This window comes from Taurulus bubalis (genome assembly GCF_910589615.1).
Source record: "Taurulus bubalis genome assembly, chromosome: 3".
Taxonomy (NCBI): Eukaryota; Metazoa; Chordata; class Actinopteri; order Perciformes; family Cottidae; genus Taurulus; species Taurulus bubalis.
Genome location: NC_136591.1, coordinates 25,807,009 through 25,832,677, shown reverse-complemented (window position 1 = coordinate 25,832,677; position 25,669 = coordinate 25,807,009). Strand labels below are relative to the sequence as shown.

The following is a 25,669-nucleotide window of genomic DNA, read 5'->3' as shown; positions in this document are numbered from 1 at the left end:
AAAGGGAGGTTTGGTGGGTGCAGCAGGACGGGACAACGGGAGGGAGGGGTGTAGAAGAGGCCTCATTAGTGTCTGAAGTGATGGAGGAGAGCGGGGCAGCACTATGAATAGACACACGCTGTCATAGATAAGCCTTAGCACCATCACAGCTCCTGCTGTGGAGTTCAGCAGAACTTTTAGAGAGCATACAGACCTTTAAACAGAAGGGCTTTTAAAGTGGTTAAGGCAATAAAGATACCTTTTACTCTATTAGGAAGCTTTTCAAAAACATATTTCCCGTACTGACTGCCGTCCTCTCGGGTGTAGGTCACTGATAACATACAAGAATGCCAGTGAATGCAGGATTGTGGCACAGCAGTAGGCCAGAAGAGGGAGCCTTATTGGGCCGGCTGTAGCTCAGGAGTGGAGCGGGTCCTGCTCACATGTCGAGGTGTCCTTGGGCAGCACATTGAACTCCAAATTGTAGAACCTTGCATGTTAGCTTGCTGTCTTCGATGAGTGTGGGAATTGATGAATGAGATGCAAATTGTAAAATGCTTTGGATAAAAGCTCTAATTTAGGGCAGCCATTTAATCTTCATTGCCTTCGGTGCCTCAGTGCTTTGCCATAAAAGACGGTCTCCATACAGTACCGATGGGGCTAACCAATATTGTTTTAAAGGCGCATTGTCCTCATCTTGAAATGATTACATGGAACATGTTCGTTTCATGGCAGTCACATTGCTATTGTAATCCTCTTTTATAAAAAGTTGGGAATGAACCAAAATACTAAGCGTATGAAGTCTGTAGTTATTTAAATCATCACCGACGGGAAATTCACACAAAATGAATGAATGAATGGACATTCAGGCAATATGAGTTGAAACGATTAGTTAACTGACTGTAAATAAACTAACAACTGGTTTGATAATCGATTCATTGTTTTTAATTAATTTAGTTAATTAATTTTCATGCAAAAAATTCCAAAAAGAAAATTGTGATTTTCAGCCTCTAGGAATTCTTGATAATATTTGTTGCAGCCCTGTTATGATAAAAGCTTGGAGTCTTTGTACATTTTTGTGGTTGTTCCTCATCCTAACTTTATTTAAAATGTTTTGGGTTTACATTTTTTCTATTTGTTCCATATAATGTGGTTGTACATTACATGTAAATCAACTGTATTGCACTGGAAACTTGGTTGTTGCAAAGGGTTGTTATAGCTGGGCTTAGTGAGTCAGGCACATGGCAGCGTATTGCCTCCATTATCTGTGTGCACAGTTGGTTTGTTTAATATATATATATTTTGTTTCTTTTTTAGGACGAGTAGCACAGTTGACAGCTGGTTTGGGCAATCTAATCTCTGTATGATGCTGGGTGTCTCAGTGTGTGAACATTGTGGATTACAAGGCTTTTCCCTGGCTTTGTTGGCTGGTTGATCAGTTCTTTACGCTTAATGCATCTACATTTCTGTAGACATTTAGAAGATGAAATGTGTCGTCTTGGAGTCAAGGGTCAATCTACTGTATGTCATATACGACACACTGAGGCAGAGGGAGGCAATTGGGCAGCTGGCAATTTAGTTAATACCTGATCAGTATGCACTCAGAATGGGGTTTTAGTGCCACATCAGCAAAAACGGCTTCAATCTGTGTAACAGCAAAATACAAAAATGAATAATGAAACATGTTTCCTTTGGGAGAACAAAGGGAAGGGAACTGGTGTTAGGGGGGAGGAGGGGAAGAAAAAAAGGTATTTTTCAGCAGATTGTTTTGCTTGTCTAGCATATATTAAATGCCTACTGTCTCTATTTAAAGTGTCAGGTTATCAAACAGTCATTAAAAGTGACTGCATTGCTTTCAGCAGAATGACCTACTTTCTGTCCTTAGCTTTTGTGACTCCTAAATTCATATATCCTTGTTTGGTGTAAGCAGGGATATTATATTTGTTATGCAGCGCTGCATAAAGGGTTAAATGATGCATTTGGTGTTAGAGGTTATCTCCTCTTTTTTTTGCGCTTTCTTCGTTCTTCCTTGGTCCCCTTATGACTCACCACTGCTGAATTTCTTCAACCAATCACAAGCCAGCCCTCTCTTTGCTGCCGAGCTTGCCTTTCTCCTCAATGCAAAGTCAGAGAAATCAATCGTGTGTGTGTGTGTGTGTGTGTGTGTGTGTGTGTGTGTGAGTGTGAGAGATCATCGGAGTCTGTAATCTTGTGACCATTCTTTCCCTAGCAGACTGTCCTCAAATGTCTTTCCACCTTCACTTTTTCCGTGTGATGTTCTTAATCTTTGACCCAGTAGGTTGAATGATGGCGTCACGCCACGACACTGGTGATTTTGAATTCAACATTTGGCAACTTTTGTATTCTTGCAGGGTACTACATGACTCTGCAGTTTTGTGGATGCTTGCCTTATGATACAATGAAAGCTATTTATGGAGGTCTGTCTTGTCTTTCCGTATTCAACAGCTCCCCAACAAATTCCCTGCTTCAGCCGATCATTTGAAACTATCACAGCAGGCTGTAAAGCGTAGCGCCTTTTTATAAAGTGTGTGTGTGTGTGTGTGTGTGTGTGTGTGTGTGTGTGTGTGTGTGTGTGTGTGTGTGTGTGTGTGTGTGTGTGTGTGTGTGTGTGTGTGTAGTGTCTCGTCTTGTTTGTCCCCCTGTACAGTCAAAGTAATCATGAGGGGCAGTTTGAACAAGGACATGATAGGCAAATGTGTGTATTTTGTCTGTCTCCCGCCTTTGTTAATCCATTTGTGCTGAAGTCCTGGTCAGCAGTTCAGGGGTCATTCTGTGCAGCCTTAGAAGGGGAACACCTGACACTCCAGTCAAGAGTTTAGATAGTGTGTGTGTGTAAAATATAAAGTGGCTCTCTTTTAAATAAAACCCTAACAATAACACTGAGACAAGACGATTGTCCATACTTGCCATAACCATTAACATTTTATTAGCTGTAGCTCTGACAAGTCAATTTGATAGTTGTTACAGCTACAAATGTTTGGTTAATATTTATGGTCTATAACTTGCTTTTCATTTAATTTCCCATCAATTCCTTTGTGGTGATACAGTTAATGTGAAGTTACTATTAGTTGCTACCTATCTACCTATCTATCTATCTATCTATCTATCTATCTATCTATCGAACAAGAGGCTAATTTAATACAAAGAATATTACTTTGGCACTGTTTTTTCATTTACACATGGCTTGTACAGAATTGATGAATAGGGCGACGAAAGAAGACTTGTTTACTTGTTGTTTTTTCTCTCCATTTGTTTTTATTGCATTTCTGACAGTCAGGTTGCAAGTCTAATTGACTCTCTCTCTCTCTTTCTTCCTCCCCATCTCTTCCTCAGGGGTTTGTGGTTGTTGTGGGGCGCTCAGGCCTCGGTACAAGAGACTGGTAGACAACATCTTCCCAGAAGACCCAGAGGTGAGAAGCTCGAGTGTTTCTTTAATAATGCCTTTCATCGACCTAGGACAATAACCATACTTGTTTGGGTTCACAAGTATGGTTATTGTCCGAGGTCGATTACTATTTCCCTGTTGTCTGTATGATTGTGTACATCCGGTTACTTAGTGTCAATGTTCTTTTTTGGTTGGATGCCTGAAATAAGGTTGATGGGTTAACACAAGCTTAGACGAGATTTGAATGTTTTGTTCTATGACATTCGTCTGTAAATGCCACATTTATGAATTTTGAAGCTTTCATGAGTCTTAGAAAAAGGTGGTTGCTAACAAGTGGTTAGATGAGGCAATTAAATGTCATCACTCTGAACATTACTCCTCCTTAAGCTTTGTGGTGGTGATGTGATGTCAGGCGACCAAGGCTTAGTTTGATCATAGGCTAACGTACGATTTTTTTTCTGATCAAAATGTATAAGTATCATAAACTTGTGTTTGCCACAGAGTTTATTTTCTTCCATAGTTCAATGGAAAAATCCCATCGTTTTTTTTGTTGAGGGAACCAGCGCGTTGCTAGTTTGCAGGTTGGCCTACTTAAATATGTCATCTCTGCAGTACTCTATTAAGGTTAATTTAATCAAAAACAGTGCCCAACACGACACGTATTTCAAAAATCTGAAAAAACATTGTGACACAAATGCGCTGGTACAGTTGTTTTTTTTCAGATATTGTCTAAGTCCGTTGTCGATGGAAAATGAATATAAACGCAGTATTATGATATTGTCTTAGATTTAAGGAAGAGTGAGATAAGGTATTAAGAAGACACTGCACAGCCGTTGTACCTAACTATCTACTTCAAAGCTGTTGGTATCAAACCACAGACATCATCTTTGCTACCGTTTTGAGATCTGCTATGGATGACTCATTAAGAGAATTAATCTGGGTGGAGAAGAAGGAGATGATTTGTTGCAGAGGAAACTTTTTTTTTAAGGAGCCTCTTTGCTACTGCAGTAACCCACTTTACCAATCAGATCTGTGGCCAAGACTGCAGCATACAGGAAAAACCCGTACAAGCAGACCTCGTTTCCATATTTTTGTCTGTGTGTGTGTGTGCGCGCATCTGGTCCTTGTACTCCCAAAGTTGCTGAGACTGTAACTGAATGTATCCCAGCAGCTTTGGAATAATGAAGCCATCTGATAACATTTACTCAAAGTGAGCCTGTGTTTGTATACATTTACATTATTATAGTGTTTCTCCCAGATAGTTGGTGCTTAGCTGGTATTCTCTGCATGTATCTCGTGCAAAGCCAAAATGTCCCCACAGTAATGTACATTACTAGTTTCATTTGGATTAGATATGCTTGAATTTAAACATTGAGAAGAAGTTTCAAGTTACATTGTCACGATACACTATTAAAAAAATGCCTGCAATGTCTGTTTGTGATAGAATTACAAACGTATGTTTAACTAGCTAATGGTGCAACTTATACCATTAATGAGGCCCTCATTTGACTTGGGTGTACAAGGAAGCCATGCCAATGAGCCAGAGTGCACAATAGGTAAATAGGAAAGCCCCGGGACTGTATAATCTTAAATTGGAACAAAAGGCAATTGATGCTACATTTAATATGAGAGAAAACGCAAGTGGAAAAATTGAACTGCTTCAGTTCAGGGTTCTGGTATCGTACATGCCTGCTCGCTGTCATGACATACTTGAATAGATCCGTGGTATCGTACATGTAATTAGTAATACCTGTGCTTTTTCAAGTCAAACACACACTATTCTCACATTGTTCCCCATATTCTCTCCAACATTTCTCAAATGGAAATTTGGGGGGCAAAACATTTCATGGCTTTTTTGTAAATGATGTTCTGCTCGTGTATAGCAGTCAGTATTTTTAGAGACACTTTGCATTGCATAGCTATGTAGCTACAAGATTTATGGAGTGTATAACACCAACAAATTCCCCCAGTCCTAACGTCACAATCGCCACAGTCTCATCTTTTACACAGTTAACAGTTTTTATCTGGCTTTCTATCCTTTTTGGGAGTGCTACTTCATTGACTGCATGCTTTGGCTTTTGCCTGAATGTAAACGGGATCTCAGTGGACTTGGATGTTTTTACCTCTCTTCTCCCCCTGACCAGCCTGAAGAGCAGTGAAGTAGGTCAAGGGCGGAAGTAGGTGGTGAAACTTTGTGAACTAGTTATACTAATACAATCTGGGTTTTGAGGAGAAGCACACACTTGTGCATTAACTCAGAAACATTTATGGATTAGTCATGGATCACATTAATTAGTCATGACCTATTTACCTGATGTACGGCAAAATGCCACTAATGTTTTTGTCAGTGAAAGCAAACAGCCATTTTGTCTTAATCAGCTGCTTCTTTGTTTAGTTGAGGCACAAGATTCATGGTCACATCTCCTCTGACCTGAGTGACAGATTGTTTTGTTTTGGGTTGTCGTAATCCTTTTAGGACTCTTAACTATGCAAATGAGACCCTAAAGTGTTCTTCTTTTATCTTGTTACCCCCCCTTTCTGTCTCCCTCTGTCACCCTCCTAGGATGGGCTGGTGAAGGCCAACATGGAGAAGCTGACATTCTACGCCCTGTCGGCTCCAGAGAAGCTTGACCGTATCGGAGCCTACCTGTCTGAGAGATTGTCAAGGGATGTGGCCCGACACAGATACGGGTGAGCAGCAGTCATTCGTCATTCAAAACGCATCCCGATTCAAAAAACATTTCAGCCGTCTCTGCCTTAAAAATAATACTGTTTGCACTTTTTTATTTTATTCTTTGCCACACATGAAGTTACCTGATTTTTAAATTCAACACAGTTGAAGTGAACACATTAACATCCTTTAGTAGAATTTGAAGTCATCTATGAAGTACCGGTAATAGGAAATATGGTGCACGGGATAGAGATTTATACTACTGACAGGCCATCAAAGAGCTTAATATGCTTTAAAGAGCCCCATGAAGACTCGTCTAAAGGGATACGTGTCTCATGTATCCCACGTGCATACTGGATAAGGAACTGTTTTTATGCCATTGCATTTACACCAGATATGTCTGTGTTCTTTACACCTTTTCTGTATAGTAAAAATAATTTTGTAGAAGGGGAGACATGTTGGTTTTGAAAAAAACAACATGGCTGGTGTAGGGTCATCAAGGGTTTCTGTACGCTCAGTACTTATTTTATATGCCACAGAAGTTTTATATATATATATATATATATATATATATATATATATATAACTCATGACTAGGACATTCTGTGATGGAAACAGCCGGTACAGATTACATTAATACTTGGCAGAGTCTGGCTGAAATCTGTTCAACATGCCAGTTTCCATAGTTCATCTGGCAGAGCTTATCACATTTTTATTTCTGTTGCTGTATGCAGTTAAACATTTAGAGTATGCACCTATTTTATTATGCATATCGGATATCCATACAGTTCTTGTTACCTACAGGGTTAATGGTGTCATCCAGATGTTTCTGTGTCTCTTGCCCTCCTCAGGTATGTGTGCATAGCCATGGAAGCCCTGGACCAGCTGCTGATGGCCTGCCACTGTCAGAGCATCAACCTGTTTGTGGAGAGTTTCCTCAAGATGGTGCGCAAGCTGCTAGAATCGGACAAACCCAGTCTCCAGATCCTCGGAACCAACTCTGTGAGTTTTCAAGGATTATATTACCAGTTTAAAACGTCCATCAGATATTTTTTTATAGTTTTCAGCTATGAGGCTTGATTAAGAAAACCCTGCACATTATAAACTGGTGGATTCATTCCTCCTTCATGATAAGCATTTATAATTTTGTTTAGTGAGGACATAAGTACAGTGTGAGTCTAAACATTGTTTAGAGCTTTTCTGTCCATCAATTTCTGCCAATTTTTGTGAATTTACGGGAACTATCTGATCAAACATTTACAGGCTGCATTTACTTTCCTGATGTGATGGCACAAAGTAAAAGATGTTAACCTAAGAGGTATACTGCGTCAGTATTTGAGGAAGATCAGAGCTCAGCAAAAGAGTGGTTGGCAGAGGGAGTGATGATGATGAGTATCCTCTGATGTGCAGCTGTCGACGCTGTTGGACGAATGGAAGTCCACAGTGGCAAAACTCTGCAGTCATCTGCAGAGATTGACGTGTCACGCCAGCCGCTCACTCATAATCTTCATGCTACCAATCTCCTTTGCACAAACTCATGAGTGTGTATTTAGGACAAATACAAGGAAGATGTACTGATCTATTCATATACACACGCACACATCGGTGCTGCGTGTAATTAATTGTGCATCACAGTGCGATTTACCACGATCAATGGTCGAGAAATTTTGCTGTATCTGCTAATTTAAAGCTTTGCATTTAGAGTGCCTGTTGTTGAACATTGCAATGATATTGATTGGGATTAGTTTAGCTATAATTGCTCAATCCCTACTGTACAAAGGCAACCCTGAGCTCCCTCATACATATAATTATACATGTACTGTATTTTTCAGTGCAAGCTAATGCTGTAGCTGCATTCATAGTGTGCATCTGAAGCAGACCAGTATCAGCGAGAGGTGAAGAGAGCGGATTAGAGAGTTTATCACCACAAGACTCGAGCCGGCCAGGTTTTCTCTGACCTAAAACCTTTCACTGCAGAGCCCTTTCTAACCAAGCCAACTCTTACACACATCAGTACCTGAGTTAGTGTTTCTGTCAGCTTGCTTTATGTGATGTGATAGAAAAGACTCAGGTTAGTTTCTCCTGGTGTAACCTCTGGTCGCAACACATCTCATCTCTCCATCCCTAAGATTTAACCCTATTCTTAAAGCTTTCAATCAGATAGAGAGCCTATTTCAGCAGTTGTTACCTAGAAGCTGCGCACTATACCTGCTGGTAATACTTGGCAGCTTCAGGTTATCAACTGCGACAGCAATTTTCTGCAGCAACTGAGCACAGAAGTAGTTATGGGATCACTTAATTTAATTTGCTCAAGGGTACTTCACTTCAAACCCACTCCAAGCACAGATTTTGTAAACAGGAAATTGATTCACAAGAGGTTTATTTCGATGTTCATTTGCTACATAAATTATTTTTATTCTTGCTTTTTGGGTTACTGCACTAATCCAGTTTCTATTTCTGAATGGGTAATTTCTGAACTTTAATAACATCTGCTGTTTGTTATGTTATTCTTGCTTCAGGTAGCTCCAGTCTTGATTCCAAGGAAATCCAGTTCATAATGTATTAATTGGAGAGTGTTGTGAAGCTAAATGTCAGCGTGTTTAATTAAATGGTGACATTTTCAGGCCCAGTAGGATAGCCCCCCCTCTGCCCTGTGCTTTTCACTCTAAATGAGATGTTATGGCACTGTGGTTTAACTTTTATTCTATGAGATATTCATCATGGGGATTTAGGCTTAATTCATTAAGGAGTTTTTAATCAAATTTAAATAATCTTTCAATAAACTAGAGCCTTTGAGTAGGAGACTTATTACTGTAACTCTCTTGAGTTGTTGGGAGTCTCAGTTTGACATTCAAATTTTTTTTTTTACCCTTCTCAGTTTGTGAAGTTCGCCAACATAGAAGAGGATACACCATCGTACCACCGCAGTTATGACTTCTTTGTGTCCCGCTTCAGTGAGATGTGCCACTCTAGCTTCGAGGACCCTGACATCCGCACTAAGTGAGTGGACCTATGCTTGATTGCGCTAGAGGGAGAATTATTTAGTACTTGCTGTTTTTAGACTGCTTCAGAAATTATTTTTATAGTTTACCACTTCGCCCTGGATACTTCTATCTTCGTCAAAAATTATGTCTTTAAAAGTGATATTGTTGTCATCTTCCGAAAATACACAAAGGGACATCTTTGAACAGTTAAATATAGCTTTGCAGAATTTAAGGGTAAACACTAAGGGATACAGACTAAAAACGAGCCGAAAATAAGATTTCCTAAATATAATCATCCATTTATAGATTTGGTTACCAGTCAAACGATGTCTGATCAGTGCCCAATTTCTGATCTTCTATTTCTGACACTCCAGGATCCGCATGGCAGGTATCAAAGGCCTGCAGGGTGTGGTGAGGAAGACGGTGAATGATGAGCTGCAGGCCAACATCTGGGACCCTCAGCACATGGACAAGATCGTCCCTTCTCTGCTTTTCAACCTGCAGAGTGGCGAGCGCACAGAGAGGTGAGTGTTCACAAGGCAAATGTAAACTGGGTGGTTTTGACACGTCATCTTCACACATCAGGCCAGGCTGTGCCAACATGTGTTGACAAAGTTGATGAACATGAATAAGCGTTGACCCTCCATACCTCGGTCACACAGTCCAGAGCCACGGGGCTGTAGCCGACTGGTTTGTCTTACGTTAGGCCATATTTGTACTGGCAGCCGTCACCCATGTCATTCATCATCATTGTCATCACTAAGTGAACCCACTGACAGCTTTGCTCCCCTTATGGGTGTCTGTTTGTCAACCTGCAGCATTCAAGGACAAAGACACCAAGAAATAGGGCAGAAAAATTACAGGAGAAAGCGGGAGATGGTATGAAAAGGGGAGAGAATGAACAAAAAGAGTGCAACGGCTGGAGAATAATAGCATCACAATTGCAAGAGCTAGAGATTACCAGTGAGAGAGACAGAGAGGGAGATGCAGAGTCTGGAGCCTCCCTTTCTTGGCAGTATTCCACAGACTGAAATTCACTTTGACGTCAATGCCGAGATCTGAAGGTTAGGGTGTAGGGTAGATAATAGAAAGTACAGTGATGGAAATACGAAGCTTATTGAAAGAGAGAGACGGAGACAGACACTCCAACAGAGAGACACATTTCCCTCTCAGCTTCCCTTCACGCTGTGTGTGTTATGAAGCCTGCCCCTGCTGTGCATCCTCAGTCATTAGCATCCATAAAATCCACAGCAGTCAGTACAGTCTAATTAAACTCACAGATGACGCATTTTTCTCTGCATTAATCCCCATGCACCCATACAGGTTCATTTAAAGATCAAACCAGGCACAGTTTTAGTTTTATTTGAGCCCTCTGACAGTTGAGACAATTTCTGGAGAGACTTTATTTCTGGAGATACTAAAAATCTCTTTTTGTGTGTTTATACTTCAAGAACAACTTCAAGCAGGATTGGTTGATATTAATAAGGTGTTCAGGTACCTGCAAAAGCTTAATGTGCCACAGCAATCTTTCCTCTTGGCATTGCCTCAGAAGAAAATATTAACAGAAATAACCCTTGCCTTTTAACATTGCCACCCCACAGACTCAAAACCACCCCCGGTGAATTGTTTGATAAAAGCAGATGAGAGATCACATTGCTGCAACCACACAGACCTTTATGTTGATGGGGATGCAGATTTCTGCTCTTACTTTGGTTTTGTGTTTGTAAGTTTCCAAATCATTAGACAGAGCTGTGCAGTGAGAGGCTGTTAGGGTGACTTCCCATGGGTGTTTCTAGATACACTTTTCTAGTGGACAGGCGTTGATAAGTGGCTTTGGAAGCATTATTAGTTGCTGCTAAACATTTCCACAACAGCAGCTTATAACTCACCTGAGTTTTCCACATTGGCAGCCCTAAAGAAAATGGCTCCATTTCAAATGGTGCCCTTTTAAAGTTAAACCGGTATCTTAATCCTGTATTTTTCTAGCTCCCGCTGTTTTCAATTGCCCCTTAAATGTCATTGTATTTTATAGATTTGAGTTAAGTTCGAGAAGCCACAGAGAGGCAGGAAGTCCCATTTCCTCCACAGCAGTAGCAGGCAAGATGAAAGAGTGAGACTGTTAATAAATAATGCCATCATTGGTGGACCACCCGAGAGTTGTCATGACTAAGATGGAGTTATAGTGAAGGCTTTAACTATGCATGAGAACAAAGACAGGCCGGTGTGAGAGCCCACACACATTTGCACACATACGAACTTGGACACGGACATTGTCTACTGTGATTACAACGGATGTGCAATACACAAATGCAAACACATGACAGCCGACGCATGCTGTTGGTTTTCACTGTAGACAAACTGCGGAGAGAGAAAAGTCACCTCAGGAGGTGCAGTGACTCAGCAGCCCAGAGAGCGTTTTTGTGCAAGAAATCGAGCCTTTGTCGAAATGCTGGTGTTATTGAATATTTTTTTTTTCAAACTCCTGTCTGTTCTCTCTCTCGCGCCGTCTGCTCCTCTCTTCCCCCTCCCGACTCGACTTCCCCTCCTCCCCCTCTCTTCTGCTTCCTCACCTGCATCGCTCCCTACCAGCCGCTCCCCCTCTCCACTGCAGGCGTCGGAAAAGGAGAAGGAGAGCCCGGTGGAGCTGACGGAGCGCTGCTTCAGGGAGCTTTTGGGACGAGCCGCCTATGGCAACATCAAGAATGCCGTCACGCCAGTGTTGATGTGAGAAAATCTCCACAAACTCTTCTATCCTCTTTTTTGCGATTCCTTCCTTTATGCACATGTTGTTTTTCTTGTCGCATTGACTAAACCTGAAGGAAGGATGCATCTTGATACTGTGATGCTGCATATTTATCTGTGTACTGATTGGCATGAGGGGCGCAACAAGGTCAATGCAAGGTTACATAGTTGTTCAGACTAGATGCGAGTGCATGATTTGCAGATGGTGCATTTTAAATTGTGTATTACTGCTTTTATGTTGAGGTCTTCCTTGCAATGTTATTTGTACAGCTTTATTGTGCTTCTACGGTATTCTTCTATGATATTTTAATTTAGCTGTGTATGTCTCCGAGCATGGTCGTCTGTGCTAATTTTTTTGGTTATCTGTCCCAGACGTTCCCTGTATCTCTCTGAGGCGGAGACATTAACTCTTCCTTTTCGTATTGAGTTGACTTTTCATTTTTTTGTCTTTTGTGTAGACCCTTTTCTTTGCCCTTCTTGGCTTCTTTCCCTGCATCTCAGCTGATCTAAGAGGCTGACGATATGGTTACATTTTTCATTACACGTTTAAAAGCAAATTTTTTTAGAAATCTGCTAAGAAGAGTCTGTGGATGAAATATGCCAGTATTTATACATGTACTTTCAGGAATACTGCTAAAGCTACATTTTAGTTTGTATCCAATATTACATGCATAACAAAATGAAAAGCCAGTATAAAGGGACTCGAAAGCCTATGTCTTTTTTTATTTTTTTTGTACTCCAGAATCCAGTTACCGTTTTCTTGTGCAGTTATATATTGCATTACTTTTTCTCTATCCAATTTCATTTTTCTCAATTTTATTTCAATTGATCTCACGTACACTGTATGAGACCAGCTCTGTTTCAAGCTTCGAACATTAATTTTACTCAATCCTCCGTCTCTTTCTCTGTGTACTTTAATTCAGTAGTCTTGATCATGTTTGATAGATGTTGTGTTACAGATTGTTATCATTGATTGGGTTTTACATCCTATTTCAACATCCTGACAACATTCAGCAATGAAAGACAATTAATTCCCACATTTCTCTAAATTCTTTAATCATTGATAGTGAACAGTAAACATTGCAGTACATGTATATACAGACAAACATGTTTTTTTTTTGCCTGGTTTTGCAGCTTTCCAGACATTTGTATCACATACGTATCAGCAATAGTTATATAGCAATTAGATATAGTCTTGATGTTGGAGCTATTTTGGAGAACTATACATTTTCTCTTGATCCCTTGCTGTTTTCCATCATTACTGTCGCTGTATTATTACATTTTCTGTATCCTCCTCATACCGCCTGTCTGTTCCCTCAGGCACTTGGATAACCACTCTCTATGGGAGGGAAAGACCTTTGCAGTGCGTTGCTTCAAAATCATCATGTACTCCATTCAGGTGAGTGATTCAGTGCCTACGTATCCGCAAACGCCTCTTCCTCACCCCCCCTTTTCACCTCGTTGACCATAAATCCAGGTTCAAATGATGAAATCCTGAAACATTTTGTTTGATTTACTCAGTACCATGTTCCTTTTAATCTTTTGTGGGTAAAATATGCTCCATTATTTATAGAGTTTACAGACAAAAATAGTTTTATTAAATGAGAGCTGTTTGAAGAGTCCATTTGGACATCAACGCTTCTCCTCACAGCTGTACACATGAATGAGGAACACTAGTGACGTGCTTTATTTCCAATGCTTTTAGTTTCAGAATTAATCTGATAACCTTTAGTGGCCAAGTATGTGTGCGCTTACAAGGAATTATTTTGCATCTTTCTCGATGTACAATACAAAAACAGAAATAACAGCATGGGACACTGACCACAGAGCTGAGCAGTAACTATATAACTATACATGTACTGTATTTTTCAGTGTAAGCTAATGCTGTAGCTGCATTCTTAGTGTGCATCTGAAGCAGACCAGTATCAGCGAGAGGTGAAGAGAGCGGATTAGAGAGTTTATCACCACAAGACTCGAGCCGGCCAGGTTTTCTCTGACCTAAAACCTTTCACTGCAGAGCCCTTTCTAACCAAGCCAACTCTTTTAACAGTCCCGTCTATGCTTTACCTTTTTAATATAAAGGTAAAGCATAGACGGGACTGTTAAAATAAGTGTAGTGTATTTAAATTAGATGTAAATTACAATAAAATAAATGGTCAATATACAAGTTAAGTGTTCCATAAATTGCACTGTTCCCTCTGCTTCCTCATCATGTTAACTATCTCCAACAAAACAAAATAAATCTGTCAACATCTCGCGCACTGCCTCCAAAATCATCTGCCTTCTCACGCCCAGTCTCTCAGATATGAACCTCCAGAGCCATGATACGCCTAGCACTCAAAATATCGGATGACACTGATCACTACCTAAACCAGCACTTCAAATTACTACCATCTGGTCAGAAACACAGAACACTTTGTTCTTGCAATAGTAGCCCTGAACAATCTGCCTAGCTGACATCATCGTTGTGAGCTGGGATGAATGAGTGCATACATGAAGATTTTGTGTGCTGTGTATATCTGATTTGTCTGTATTTTGCTATGTGAGTGCATTTATCCTGATATGTGTGGCTATTTGTATATCTGTCTGTTTCTGTGTACTGGCTGTGAAAACTCTGGGTAATCCCATAGAGAGCTGTTGCTGCTCCTCCAACTAAAAGCTCTGCAAAACTTTCTGGTTGCATGAAAAGTGGGGAAATAGTTACGTGTTCAAAAGCTCTTCCCTGGTGAATGTAACCAGAGAGCTAAAAACCGAACAAACAAACAAAAACATTTTAAAAAACAAGAGTGCAACATCAAGGCTGCCATCTTGGATTACCTAGTTTTCTACCTGGTTGAATGATTTGCTGTAATGTAATATGTTTCTTCCCATATATATTTGTTTCTTGTATTTTTCGATCTGGTTTCATTCGGTCCTTCTCTCCTTCTCTCCTAGTCCCAGCACTCTCACTTGGTAATCCAGCAGCTCCTCGGTCACCTGGATGCAAACAGCAAGACTTCAGCCACAGTGCGAGCTGGGATAGTAGAAGTGTTGCTGGAGGCAGCCGCCATTGCAGCCAGCGGTTCTGTAGGTAAGGAGATTAACACACGACACACATCTCTAAGTTACACGCTGGCATGTTGTTAGTGGGATCTTGCAGGGCTCCAGAACACAATCACATAATTTAGGAGTACCACTTAATCGACATGCAACGCAACACATTAATATTGTTTTCAAACTTAACTGTATTGTATACAATACTGATAAATGCTTTGGTAATGAATTGACAATTTTCAGATAAATGGTCACGGTCTGGTGCCTTGTCATGTATGTTGGAGGTGAACTAGTCTTTTGATTATTCACATGTTTGTTTGTTTTTTAATGTAGGCCCCACCGTGTTGGAGGTGTTTAACACCCTGCTGCGGCAGCTCCGTCTGAGTGTGGACTACGAGTTGACCGGCTCCTATGACGGCAGCACCAACATTGGCACAAAGATCATCAAAGCTCACGAGGAGAGGCAGCTGCAGGAGGCTGTCATCAGGACCATTGGTGTGTGTGTGTGTGTGTGTGTGTGTGTGTGTGTGTGTGTGTGTGTGTGTGTGTGTGTGTGTGTGTGTGTGAAGTGCATTGTACATGCCACAAATATATATTCCTCAAGTGCAACATTTTTATTGGTCGCACTGGTATGCCTTGCTCGTTACTCCTCGAGTGACATCACAACCTTAAAACATACCGGTAATTCAAAATGAAAAGAACTATTGATTGTTTTTTTTTTTTTTTTTTTTAAATCTTCGAGATGACCTCACCTTCTTGTTAACAATCACTTGCATAATGTTCAGCAATTGCCCATGTGTATGGGAACTCACAAAAAAAGGTAACTTTGTTCATGAAGCGCAGGGAAACAATTTGGATGCACCTAAATGATGTGCTGGTGCTCCTAAATTAATCGTTGGGTACACCAGTGCAACGAATGTTAAAAGTTCGACTCGAGCCCTGGTGTCTGTGGGAGGCTCCGGGGCTGGATCAGTTTGTCTGTGATGATCATGTTTACCTCGCTTGTGTCTGTATTTATGCCTTTGTGGTTGCATGAGTGGGTTTTGGAGAGACTAGTGTTCATTTCTTTCTTTCACACATATCTCTTTTTTCTCTCTTTTGCTCTCATCTTTTCCCATCTTTCTCTCTGTCCATTTTTCTTTCAGGTTCATTTGCCAACACCCTACCGACATACCAGAGGTCAGAGGTTATGCTCTTCATCATGGGCAAGATCCCTGTCCCTGGGATTCACCCAGCTCTGCCCTCCTCAGGCTCTGGGTACGTTACTCACTCATCTTTCAAACACATGTTCTCATTGTGCTACATAGCACACAACCGAATGCTGTGTATGCTTATGTAATTCTCTATTTTACTATATTCCGCCCTTCAGTCAACTGTACTTTGTAAACAAATCTGTGTAGATCTGAGTGTTGGTGAATTAAAGGGTTTTGATTTGTATCTGAATTTGTTTTCATCTCCAGACCTGAGGGTACCAGGATGATTCAGGTTATGTTACTTAAGTCCTTGGTCCAGGTACGTTTTCAGCCTTGATTTTAAATGTCATTGTTTCTTCATGTGGTTTACACCGCTTTTAAAGCAAGAGATGCCTCGCGCGTGTTACCGGTGTGATGTTATCATTTACAGAAAGTGGTTTATGTAATAGTGCTACAAGCTGCATTTGTCACAGTTGATAAGTCAATTCAGTCCAGGGGGATATTTCACCTCTCAATAGCTGTAGTCTGCTAAACCTTATCTCAGCATACAGCTCTCATTTTTGTGTTTTTTTTGGCATCACTCTAAAGGTCTCTGAATTATTTTTACTTTATCCTTTATGTCCCTGCACAGCTTCACTTTGCTCTTTCCATGATCTGAGTGTTTGCTCGGCAAGGCTATTATTCTGGTGGTTGTTTTTTACTACACCCCTGAATGTATCTTTATGAAAGCAACCATCCATCTATTCTGATGGATTAAAGTGTCTTATTTTATGTCAACAAAATCAAACATCAGAATCGCAACATATCAACATGTCATTGCTGCTCAGTCTGTGGCCTCTTCAGATTTATCTGACTGTTACATGTATGAACCTGGTGCACCCTCTGATTCTGTGTTTAGAAATGAGTTGTAGCTTGCATGCTGTAAAGTGTGATCATTAATCTTTCAGGTGACGGCCGGTTTCCAGACTACCAACATGCTGACGGCACTCCCCACCTCTTTCCTGGAGCCGCTGCTTTCCTTCTCTCTAACAGAGGATCCAGAGATTCGGCTGCTGGTGCTCCAGATCCTTCTCAGTCTCATCGACAGGCACGACAACACGGCCAAGTTCTCAGACATAAGGTGTGTGGGAGCATCGACGGGAACATGGTGGTCTTGCGTTTGTATTGTGAGGATTAACTTGTAGTGCGTTGGAGCGATCAAAGTGCGTTAAATACTGTGCTTTCTCTCTGTGCAGCATCATCTCCGACATCTCTGTGCTCAAACTCAAAGTTGACAAATGTTCCAGACAGGACAACTTATTCATGAAAAAGGTAGACTGTCTGCCTATTTTAGAGTTGGGTTGTGTATCATTTTAATTAAATATTCAGTCCAGTTGAAGTGATTCCCTGACACTGAAAACTGAAACCAAAAATATATAAATGAAAAATCATTTACACATCAAGTGTTTCTGAATTTAGAACATATAAATATGTACACTTGTGATAAAAATAAAATACAAAATAGCCTTGAACTCTCGAGCATGCTCTTATCTTACTGACAGCACGGCCAGCAGCTGTATCGACACATCTACTTGGGCTGTAAGGAGCCGAGCAGCGGCCGGCAGCACTACGAGTCCCTCTTCTCTCTGTTGGGTCTTCTGAGCGTGGAGCTGGCCAACGAAGAGGTGGTGGTGGACCTCATTCGCCTGGCACTCGCCTTGCAGGTACTGATGTAATGCGTTTATTGTTTGCATAATTTAGATCATTTTAGTAATTGTGGCATTTGCTGTCGATACTCCCAGACAGCTACAGGGTCCTTACGGTCATGGAAAACCTGGAAAAGTCATGGAATTTTAAAATGGTTATTTCCAGGCCTGGAAAAGACCTTGAAAAAAATAAAATCCCAAAATGTTTTGGAAAAGTAATGGAATGTGATATATTCATGTGTTCATGACGTTCATTTACGCTGAGTTTGAAATAATTAATATGCTTTTAAAAGAAAGACGCTCAGAATATAAGCAGGCATACATACTATATAAATGTTTATTCTTTTAATCAAACTATTGTCTCTCATTCATTTGAGTCATTTAAGGTCTACTGTATGCTTTGGAATTCTCATTGTTAGTTTAAATACTAAATTTTCTCACCTTTTTATACATGTAAAAGTACATGTATACACCCAGATTTCACTAAATGTTTGGTCATGGAAATTTGGTTTAAAGTCATGGAAAGGTCATGGAAATCCATTGGTCAACATGTGTGAAAGGGTTTTTACTATCTTTATTGGGGGAGTTTTTCCTGATCCGATGTGAGGTCCGGGATAGGGATGTCATGTGTACAGATTGTAAAGCCCTCTGAGGCAAACTTGTATTTGTGATGTTGGGCTATATAAAATAAACTGAATTGAATGTGTATGAACCCTGCAGTTATCTGCCAACACTGTACTACAATGATCAGGGTCATAATATATGAATGAATCTTACTTATTATGTACATACAAAACAATAATGCGTTAAAACAACTAATGTGAAACATCTGGGGAAAAAAAAGAGATTAAACAAAGTATAACAAAGGATACTTGTACATACGAACTATATATATATATATATATATATATATATATATATATATATATATATATATATATATATATATATATATATATATATATCTATATATATCTATATCTATATCCTCGTTGAAACTTAAATACATTTTAAAAATCACAACACTAGATAATGTGCATGTGTAGGTCTGTAAATATTCTATTTAAGTGACACATTGTATCCAGGCAAATAAATGTGGATTCTAAAGAAAACCTATTTTCACAAGGCTCTACAGTGCATTGCACACGCTTTATTAATTACAGCTAATGATTTTTGTAAAATGATTCAACCATTCTTTTATTTTATTAAGGCTCAAAATACCTTTTACAGTAAATATAGCTTATATATCTATCACAAGAGGTGAGAACAGTCATGGAGTCATAACAAGGTTGAGTGTATTTTAATAAGTTATTCGATATAAATTATGGAGAATTTGTGTGCTTGATCTCCTCAGGTGGGGTGTTGTATGTTGAAGGGTTCCCTGCTGATGGCTCTTTGTTTCCTGTGTAGGACCTTGCTCTGTCCACTGACGAGGCTCTGCCCGTTTATAACCGCTGTGCTGTTCATGCCATTGCCGCCGCCTACCTCAACCTCATCTGCCAGCTCACCACCGTCCCAGCCTTCTGCCAGCACATACACGAGGTGTGTGTGTGTGTGTGTGTGTGTGTGTGTGTGTGTGTGTGTGTGTGTGTGTGTGTGTGTGTGTGTGTGTGTGTGTGTGTGTGTGTGTCCTCTTTTAATAAAGTGCCTTTTCCGTCTGCCCTTCAGGTAATTGAGGTGAGACAGAAAGAGAGTCCCTACCTTTTGCCTGAGGATGTCTTCATTGATAATCCCAAGTATGAACCAGCCACATTCAAGTCTCCTTTCTCCCAAGCACACCTTTGCTTAATTTAATTTAAAAATGGTAGTCAATTTTCAAATATGTGCATGTGTGTATACATCAACTACTCCCTCTTTCTTCCCAGGCTGCTTTCTTCACTGGAGAAGGTAGAAGGGGAGGTTTTGTTCCTCCAGTCGAAGATCACTGAGGTCCTGGGAGGAAGTGGTTATAACACAGATAGACTGGCTACGCCTTACGTCCCTCAGTATACTGGTAATGAGCTCAAACATTACAGTTATTTTGTTCACATTGAGTTCAAAATACAGCTGTGCCAAATGAGAACATTCTTAAAATGATAAATGTGCTCCTCTCCTCAAGTAAATGAATAAGAATAATGTTGATCAACTTGCCAGTGTGTTACAACTTTGTGTTGGTGCTTTATTGATTCCTGCTTGTAAATGCAGAGCTGAACTACTCCCATGGATTTAGTGTTTCATTAAAGGACACTTCATCAGGACAGAGCCTTGAGCTAGGATCTTTGAGTTAGAGCTCAAGCCCTCTCTAATATAGTGATCAGGAACCTTTATGGTGCCGGTTTTTTAATACAAATTTGTCAGACCATCAAAGCTTCTGTCATTTTATGTACTCATTAATCATAAATTCATCAAACTGTTCACAATGACATGTTAAATATATCATATAATTCATTCATTTAAATTTTCTATTTAAGAAAAACAGAAAAAAACATCTGCACTCTCTTTTCAGATGAGGACCGTCTGTCCAAGAGAAAGAGCATCGGTGAGACCATCTCACTGCAGGTGGAGGTGGAGTCCAGGAACAGTCCAGAGAAAGAGGAGGTAAAGAGATGTCATGCGCCAGAAATATAATATACCCACTTTAAGGAAGTCTAAGTACCTTGTTAATGCATCATACACTACTTCTTTCTTGTTCTTTTCTACAGAGGACACCAGCAGAAGAGATCACATTTGAAACCCTGAAAAATGCCATTGGTACGTCCACACACGTTAAAATATTCATAAAATTACATTCTTACTGTGTATCAACACAGTATCACCATGTGTAAAACGTTCTATTGGTTTGTAAGGATGTTCCTCCGATGTATCTTAAATGAAAGTTTTGAGTTGGTGGGCAACAAGAACACATTAATGCATCAATGTTTATAATCCAATGGTGTGATATACATTATTATGAAATGGGTCACTCTGTATAATGAGTCATTTTAATATTGTTTCTTAAAGAATACTTTAATACTAAGTATTTTTTACACTATGCTAGTAAGTAAGACCACCATTGGTTTAAACTAAAGAAAACAACCTAACATGTTTGTTTAGGTCTTTAAAAAAAATAACAACTTTCCTTTTACTGCTCTCAGTAGCACCAATGAAGCATTGTCACTTTCAGCATAGGATAAACTGCAGCATGGTGTGATATTGAAATGTAAATGTTGTTTGTGTCTCCCTCTAGTGGACAGTGTGGGTATGGAGGAGCAGGAGAGGGAGCGGAGGAGACAAGTGGTGGAGAAGTTTCAGAAAGCCCCCTTTGAGGAGATAGCTGCACACTGTGGTGCCAGGGTACAACAAAAAACATTTCCTTTTATCTTTATTGTTTTTTCTTTTTCAGCTTTATACAATTGTCTATATTGTAATATGATATGTTTTGTCCCATCTAGGCCACACTACTGCAGAGCAAACTAAATCAGATCTTTGAGATTACAATCAGGTAAGAGGTGGTGCTTTGAGATATTTCGAACAAAATGGGTTTCAAACTATTTTTGAAAAGGTGAAAGTGACATTAATGACAATGATACTGACTAAGATGATGAAGATGTTTGACTCACGACGATGCTGATGGTTTACTCTTCCCATTCAGACCCCCGCCCAGCCCATCTGGAACCATTTCATCTGGGTATGGCCAAAGCCAGAGTCGATCTGTACCCATCTACGAGATGAAGTTTCCTGACCTCTGTGTGTACTAGACCAGAAAGCAAAGTTATCGAACTATTTCACATTTGAGGACAGGAGGGAATTAGGAAGGACAACCGATCCTCACTGTAAAGCCATCTTGATCATGGAATCAAACAACTGCACAGTTGTTTGAAGCTAACTCGAGAACAAGCCACTTCTTTAACTTAATTGTCTGAGATTATTTTGCCCTGTGATAGGAGCCAAAACAAGCCTGCTAATGTCAATAAATGCAGCAGTAAAAATCTACTTTTATTGTACCAGTTACCCTCAGTTCTCCTGAGATGTTTGTAGGAACTCCACTGGTTGGATTTCTAATTTAGAAATAGCAGAGAACTGTGAGGAAGAATCTGAGTCATTTCTGTGGCTTGAAAGTGAATTGACTTGTTGCATGCTATGTAACGTCACATTTTTGATAGTGCTGCAATTATTGGATATTCTTTTGACCCGTTTGTCCCTTACAGGGTGCCATACTATCCTTGATCACGAAATAAGATTTATTGATATTTTATATCTACGTTTTCTTTTCTTTCTATTGATTTCATGGCCAGGGAGAGATCACATGAAATAGATGCTACTCAATTTACACGATAGTGTATGTTTGAATACAATATGGATAGCTATATATAAGTATGAAACTAATCCATCCCATCGACCATGTTACTCAGCATTGAACTTTGGTTTTGCCTTTTTAGTGTTCAGGGGAAAGTGCTTTTTCTTTCATGATGGGCATTTATTTCTGCACTTTTTTCTTTTCTTCTTGTTGTGGTTTAAATGAAAGAAAACTGTCAATCTGTGTGCTATCCTCCCAAAGTGAGTGCCTTACAGGTGACTCAAGTTAAAACATACACAAAAACACACACTGCGCCACCGTCATGACCACACTAAAGTTCTGAAGTGTTTACTGTGATGTTTACCTGATCAAACACTAGAAAATAATTATGGATCCTTTATTTTTCTCCTTTCCATATAAATGTGTATATACAGAGAAATATATAAATCTTTAAGTCGATGTACAGAGTAGGGAGATTTTTCTGTGTGTGTGTGTATATATATATATACTGTATATTGATTCTAATTTTAGACTGCCACTGCACTAATTATGTCCGTAAGGAAGAGAGCGACTTAGTTAGTATTTAGATAGTTTAGTTTGTTAAATTCTCACATAGATAACCAGCAACACATGAGATCAAAAAGGTATATCGACGAGGGTCTGAACAGCCCACAGTAGACATCTACATCATCTCGAAATCAGTGGATCACACGAGTGAAGTCTGAAAGTGTCGCGCTAAAGAGTCAACAAACCTGAAATAATTAACTTAGTTAGCCACAGATGTCGGGACAAGTTTCAGCAGCAGAATCAAGACCTGTATTGTTGCCATTACGTTCTCAATCCTGCTGGAATAAGTTTGCACTCTGTTTTTACACCACGCAGCTGCTGCAGCATCTGCACCCGTCTCATTCAGCACGATTCAAATAAGTCGAAAAGCCATTTTGTGCACACATACACACACAGGTATAAAAACAAAGTATAATGGCAATAATTTGCCACTAGCCTGGCTATCACCACTTAACTTTTGGTAGCAGATCCTTTTTTGTGTTTTTAAATTGTGCACTCTTGTTGTGCTGTGATGGTCAGTTTTGTGATGTTGTGAGAGGCCGACCCTCCCCCTCCTTGCGCTTCTGTGAATAAATAACTGCATCGGACGTGAACTGCGTTGCAGCCACGTGTTCAGTGTCTGGTTTGTCCCGATTGTCATGTGTCGCTGTCCAGTTGGTTGTTCATTTTAACATTTTATTTTTTATTTTTTTTACACTGTAAAGTCTTCTGTATGTCCACACATTCCAGTGTATCAGATCCGTTCACGACTGTGTATGTGTATTTGTTCATGTGTCTATATGAACATTCATGCAGACGCGTGTCTTTATCATCATCATTACGCAAGACCAAACTTTTCAAACACGGTTTACAGTCTTTGTCCAGTGACTCTTTCAAGCACGTTAACAAAGAAAAAGCTATATTAGTGCAATGTGCAGCTGTCTAAAACTTCCAGTGACACCGTGTCAAATTGTCTCTTCTGCATCTTGCAACTTTGCAGCGAAGACCTGTAAATCTACCGGTGTGCTTGTTGTCATTGCATAGTGTAATGTAAAATTAACTGACGGTAATTCAATCTTACTTTTGTCATTACATGTCTGGTTAATAGATCTGTTTACAATGTAGTGATGTAGGTCAAATCTATTCATTCTGTGAACTTTGCACTTTAAAAACTGGATTATCTAGTGACAAAGGCAGCTTTTACATGGAGAAAATGCCTTATGAGTGTCATACCTGACTTTGCATGCTAGTGATGTTACTGTGTTGTACAATAAATGTGTCTGTAACCAGAAAATGTCTGCGCTGTTCCTGATTTATTTAGTTTTTGGTGAAAGGGAAAGCCTGAAAGTGGAATGTGTTTTTCTAAAGTGGTCTGCTTGAGCTACAGGAAGCTGCAGAGTGTAATCATGCAGCTTATGAAAACAAACACAGATGTCTTGTTCACATTGAGTGCTCAGTCAGTTGCAATGTTCAACACAGTATTAATTAAGCAATTGCAAAGTTTCTTTAACTGTGCTTGTAGTGCTATTCTTTTACTTGCCTGTAATGTTTTGTTTCTGTTACACTACCTGCATCAATGCCTGTATTGTGTGTTTGCTGTTCCCATGCCTGTCATCTGCTTGGGTGGTTTATCAGAATTAAATTCAACATTTATTTTAGTGGCGTCTTGTCTCCTCCTGTCACAGCATTCAACAGAATGTAGCATCCAAAAACAACGGACATGTGAACTCATTAACAGAAACTCTGCTTCATAATCACGGTCAGCTATTTATTTTTGTTTGAACTAAGTTTTTTTTTTTTTTTTTTTTTAACTATATATTTGCTCATTGACTGAAAAGTGCGTTGCAAATAAAATGCATTATTTATTATAATTGTCCTTTTGAGGTAAATGCTGTGGTATTGAAATTAGCCTAAAAGCTGACAATAACTTAAAAGTAGTAGCATATGTATAAAAACTCACGTTATAGTCATATATATATAGACCTAATATTTATGTGACAAAATACTAAAACAGCTTTTTGCACAGTCCCTGTGAATGCCGTGTGTCTTGCTTAAATGTCCTTGTTGCGCTGCATTTTCATATAGATTACATAATATAAACATTTACATGCAAATATTAATAATATATATGGTTAATCTCTTTTTTTCTTCTTCTTTCTCTGGATAAATACAACCTAGAAGAATGCATCAAGGGATTAGGAAGTGTTGGGTGTGGTATCGGGTGTAGAGACATGGTGCTTTGTGTGTCGGCTGTACTCTACTGCCCTGATCTGCCACTAGACAAGCGTCACACTGCCTCTACATGTAACCACATGTTTCTATTGCCTAAGTGTTGTGTGTAGTATTCATTGTAGTGTCACTCAACAACGCACCTGTTCACACCTATAAATTAATAATTTGGTTCATGGTGGAGTGCAAGTTAGGCAGGCCGATTTTTTAAATTTTTTTTTAATATGCTTCAGCCCTTATGATACAGGAGTTTATGTCCCATGTGAAACCAAAAAATAAACGTTGAATTAATTCAAGTTATGTCTGTGACTTTATTAGTCGTCCTTGTTTACCTTCAGTAAAATTCTGGAACATGCTTTTAGATTGAAATTTGTTGTTTTGTATTTGTGTCAGTTCCTCGCATTCAGTCCACTTACTCAAGTTATTTTCTAAAGCTTTCAGCTGCAACTCGGGGCCTTCATCAGGTGGCTGGTGTCAATATATTAGTGATGGCGAGGTGAAGCTTCCTGAAGCATTGAAGCTTTCCATCCAATTGGTTCGCTCATGGGCCGAAGCTTCATGGAGCTTCATTTGCTCTACTGCGCCACCAAGTGGACACTACATGTAAAACAGGCAGAGTGATCATAACGACACCATGGCTTTGGTGTGTGAAGCTTTAAATTGAATAAATTATGTTTGTGACGCGAATACATCAATTATTAACTTTATGATATAATGGCGGGGTCAAAATCAAAACTCGAAACAAATTGTGAGAGGGGTGTGATGTGACTGTGGGTCAGTGGTTAGAATATCCAACTTTCAGTCAGAGGATCGGTGTTTCAAGCCTCAGCTCCAATAGTCCATGTTGATGTGTCCAATTTTTTAAGTAAAAATAAGAACTTTTCCACAGTGTTGGGCTTTTTGAGACTATTTCGCCTGCTTTATAAAATACCCTTTCACAGGCACA

General features: G+C 39.6%; 1 protein-coding gene across 1 annotated transcript; it reads left to right on the top strand.

Annotated features, from left to right (window-relative positions):
• Positions 1-5,954: 5,954 nt before the first annotated feature.
• On the top strand, positions 5,955-24,243 carry LOC306734258 (protein EFR3 homolog B). The gene is made up of 21 exons (XM_079215609.1): positions 5,955-6,076; positions 6,908-7,058; positions 8,935-9,056; positions 9,415-9,564; positions 11,630-11,764; positions 13,103-13,181; positions 14,717-14,852; positions 15,149-15,310; positions 15,961-16,072; positions 16,276-16,327; positions 16,956-17,128; positions 17,244-17,319; positions 17,550-17,711; positions 19,104-19,235; positions 19,362-19,429; positions 19,559-19,686; positions 20,179-20,270; positions 20,375-20,423; positions 20,899-21,005; positions 21,104-21,153; positions 21,304-24,243. The coding sequence occupies exons 1-21, from the start codon at positions 5,970-5,972 to the stop codon at positions 21,407-21,409; spliced, it is 2,349 nt and encodes a 782-aa protein (XP_079071735.1). The 5' UTR covers positions 5,955-5,969; the 3' UTR covers positions 21,410-24,243.
• Positions 24,244-25,669: the final 1,426 nt, after the last annotated feature.

Coding starts and splice junctions, on each gene's coding strand:
- LOC306734258 (XM_079215609.1), top strand. CDS start 5,970: ATGGAGAAGCTGACATTCTACGCCCTGTCGGCTCCAGAGAAGCTTGAC. Junction 13,182..14,716: donor TCATCATGTACTCCATTCAG/GTGAGTGATTCA, acceptor CTTCTCTCCTAG/TCCCAGCACTCTCACTTGGT. Junction 16,328..16,955: donor TACTTAAGTCCTTGGTCCAG/GTACGTTTTCAG, acceptor TTAATCTTTCAG/GTGACGGCCGGTTTCCAGAC.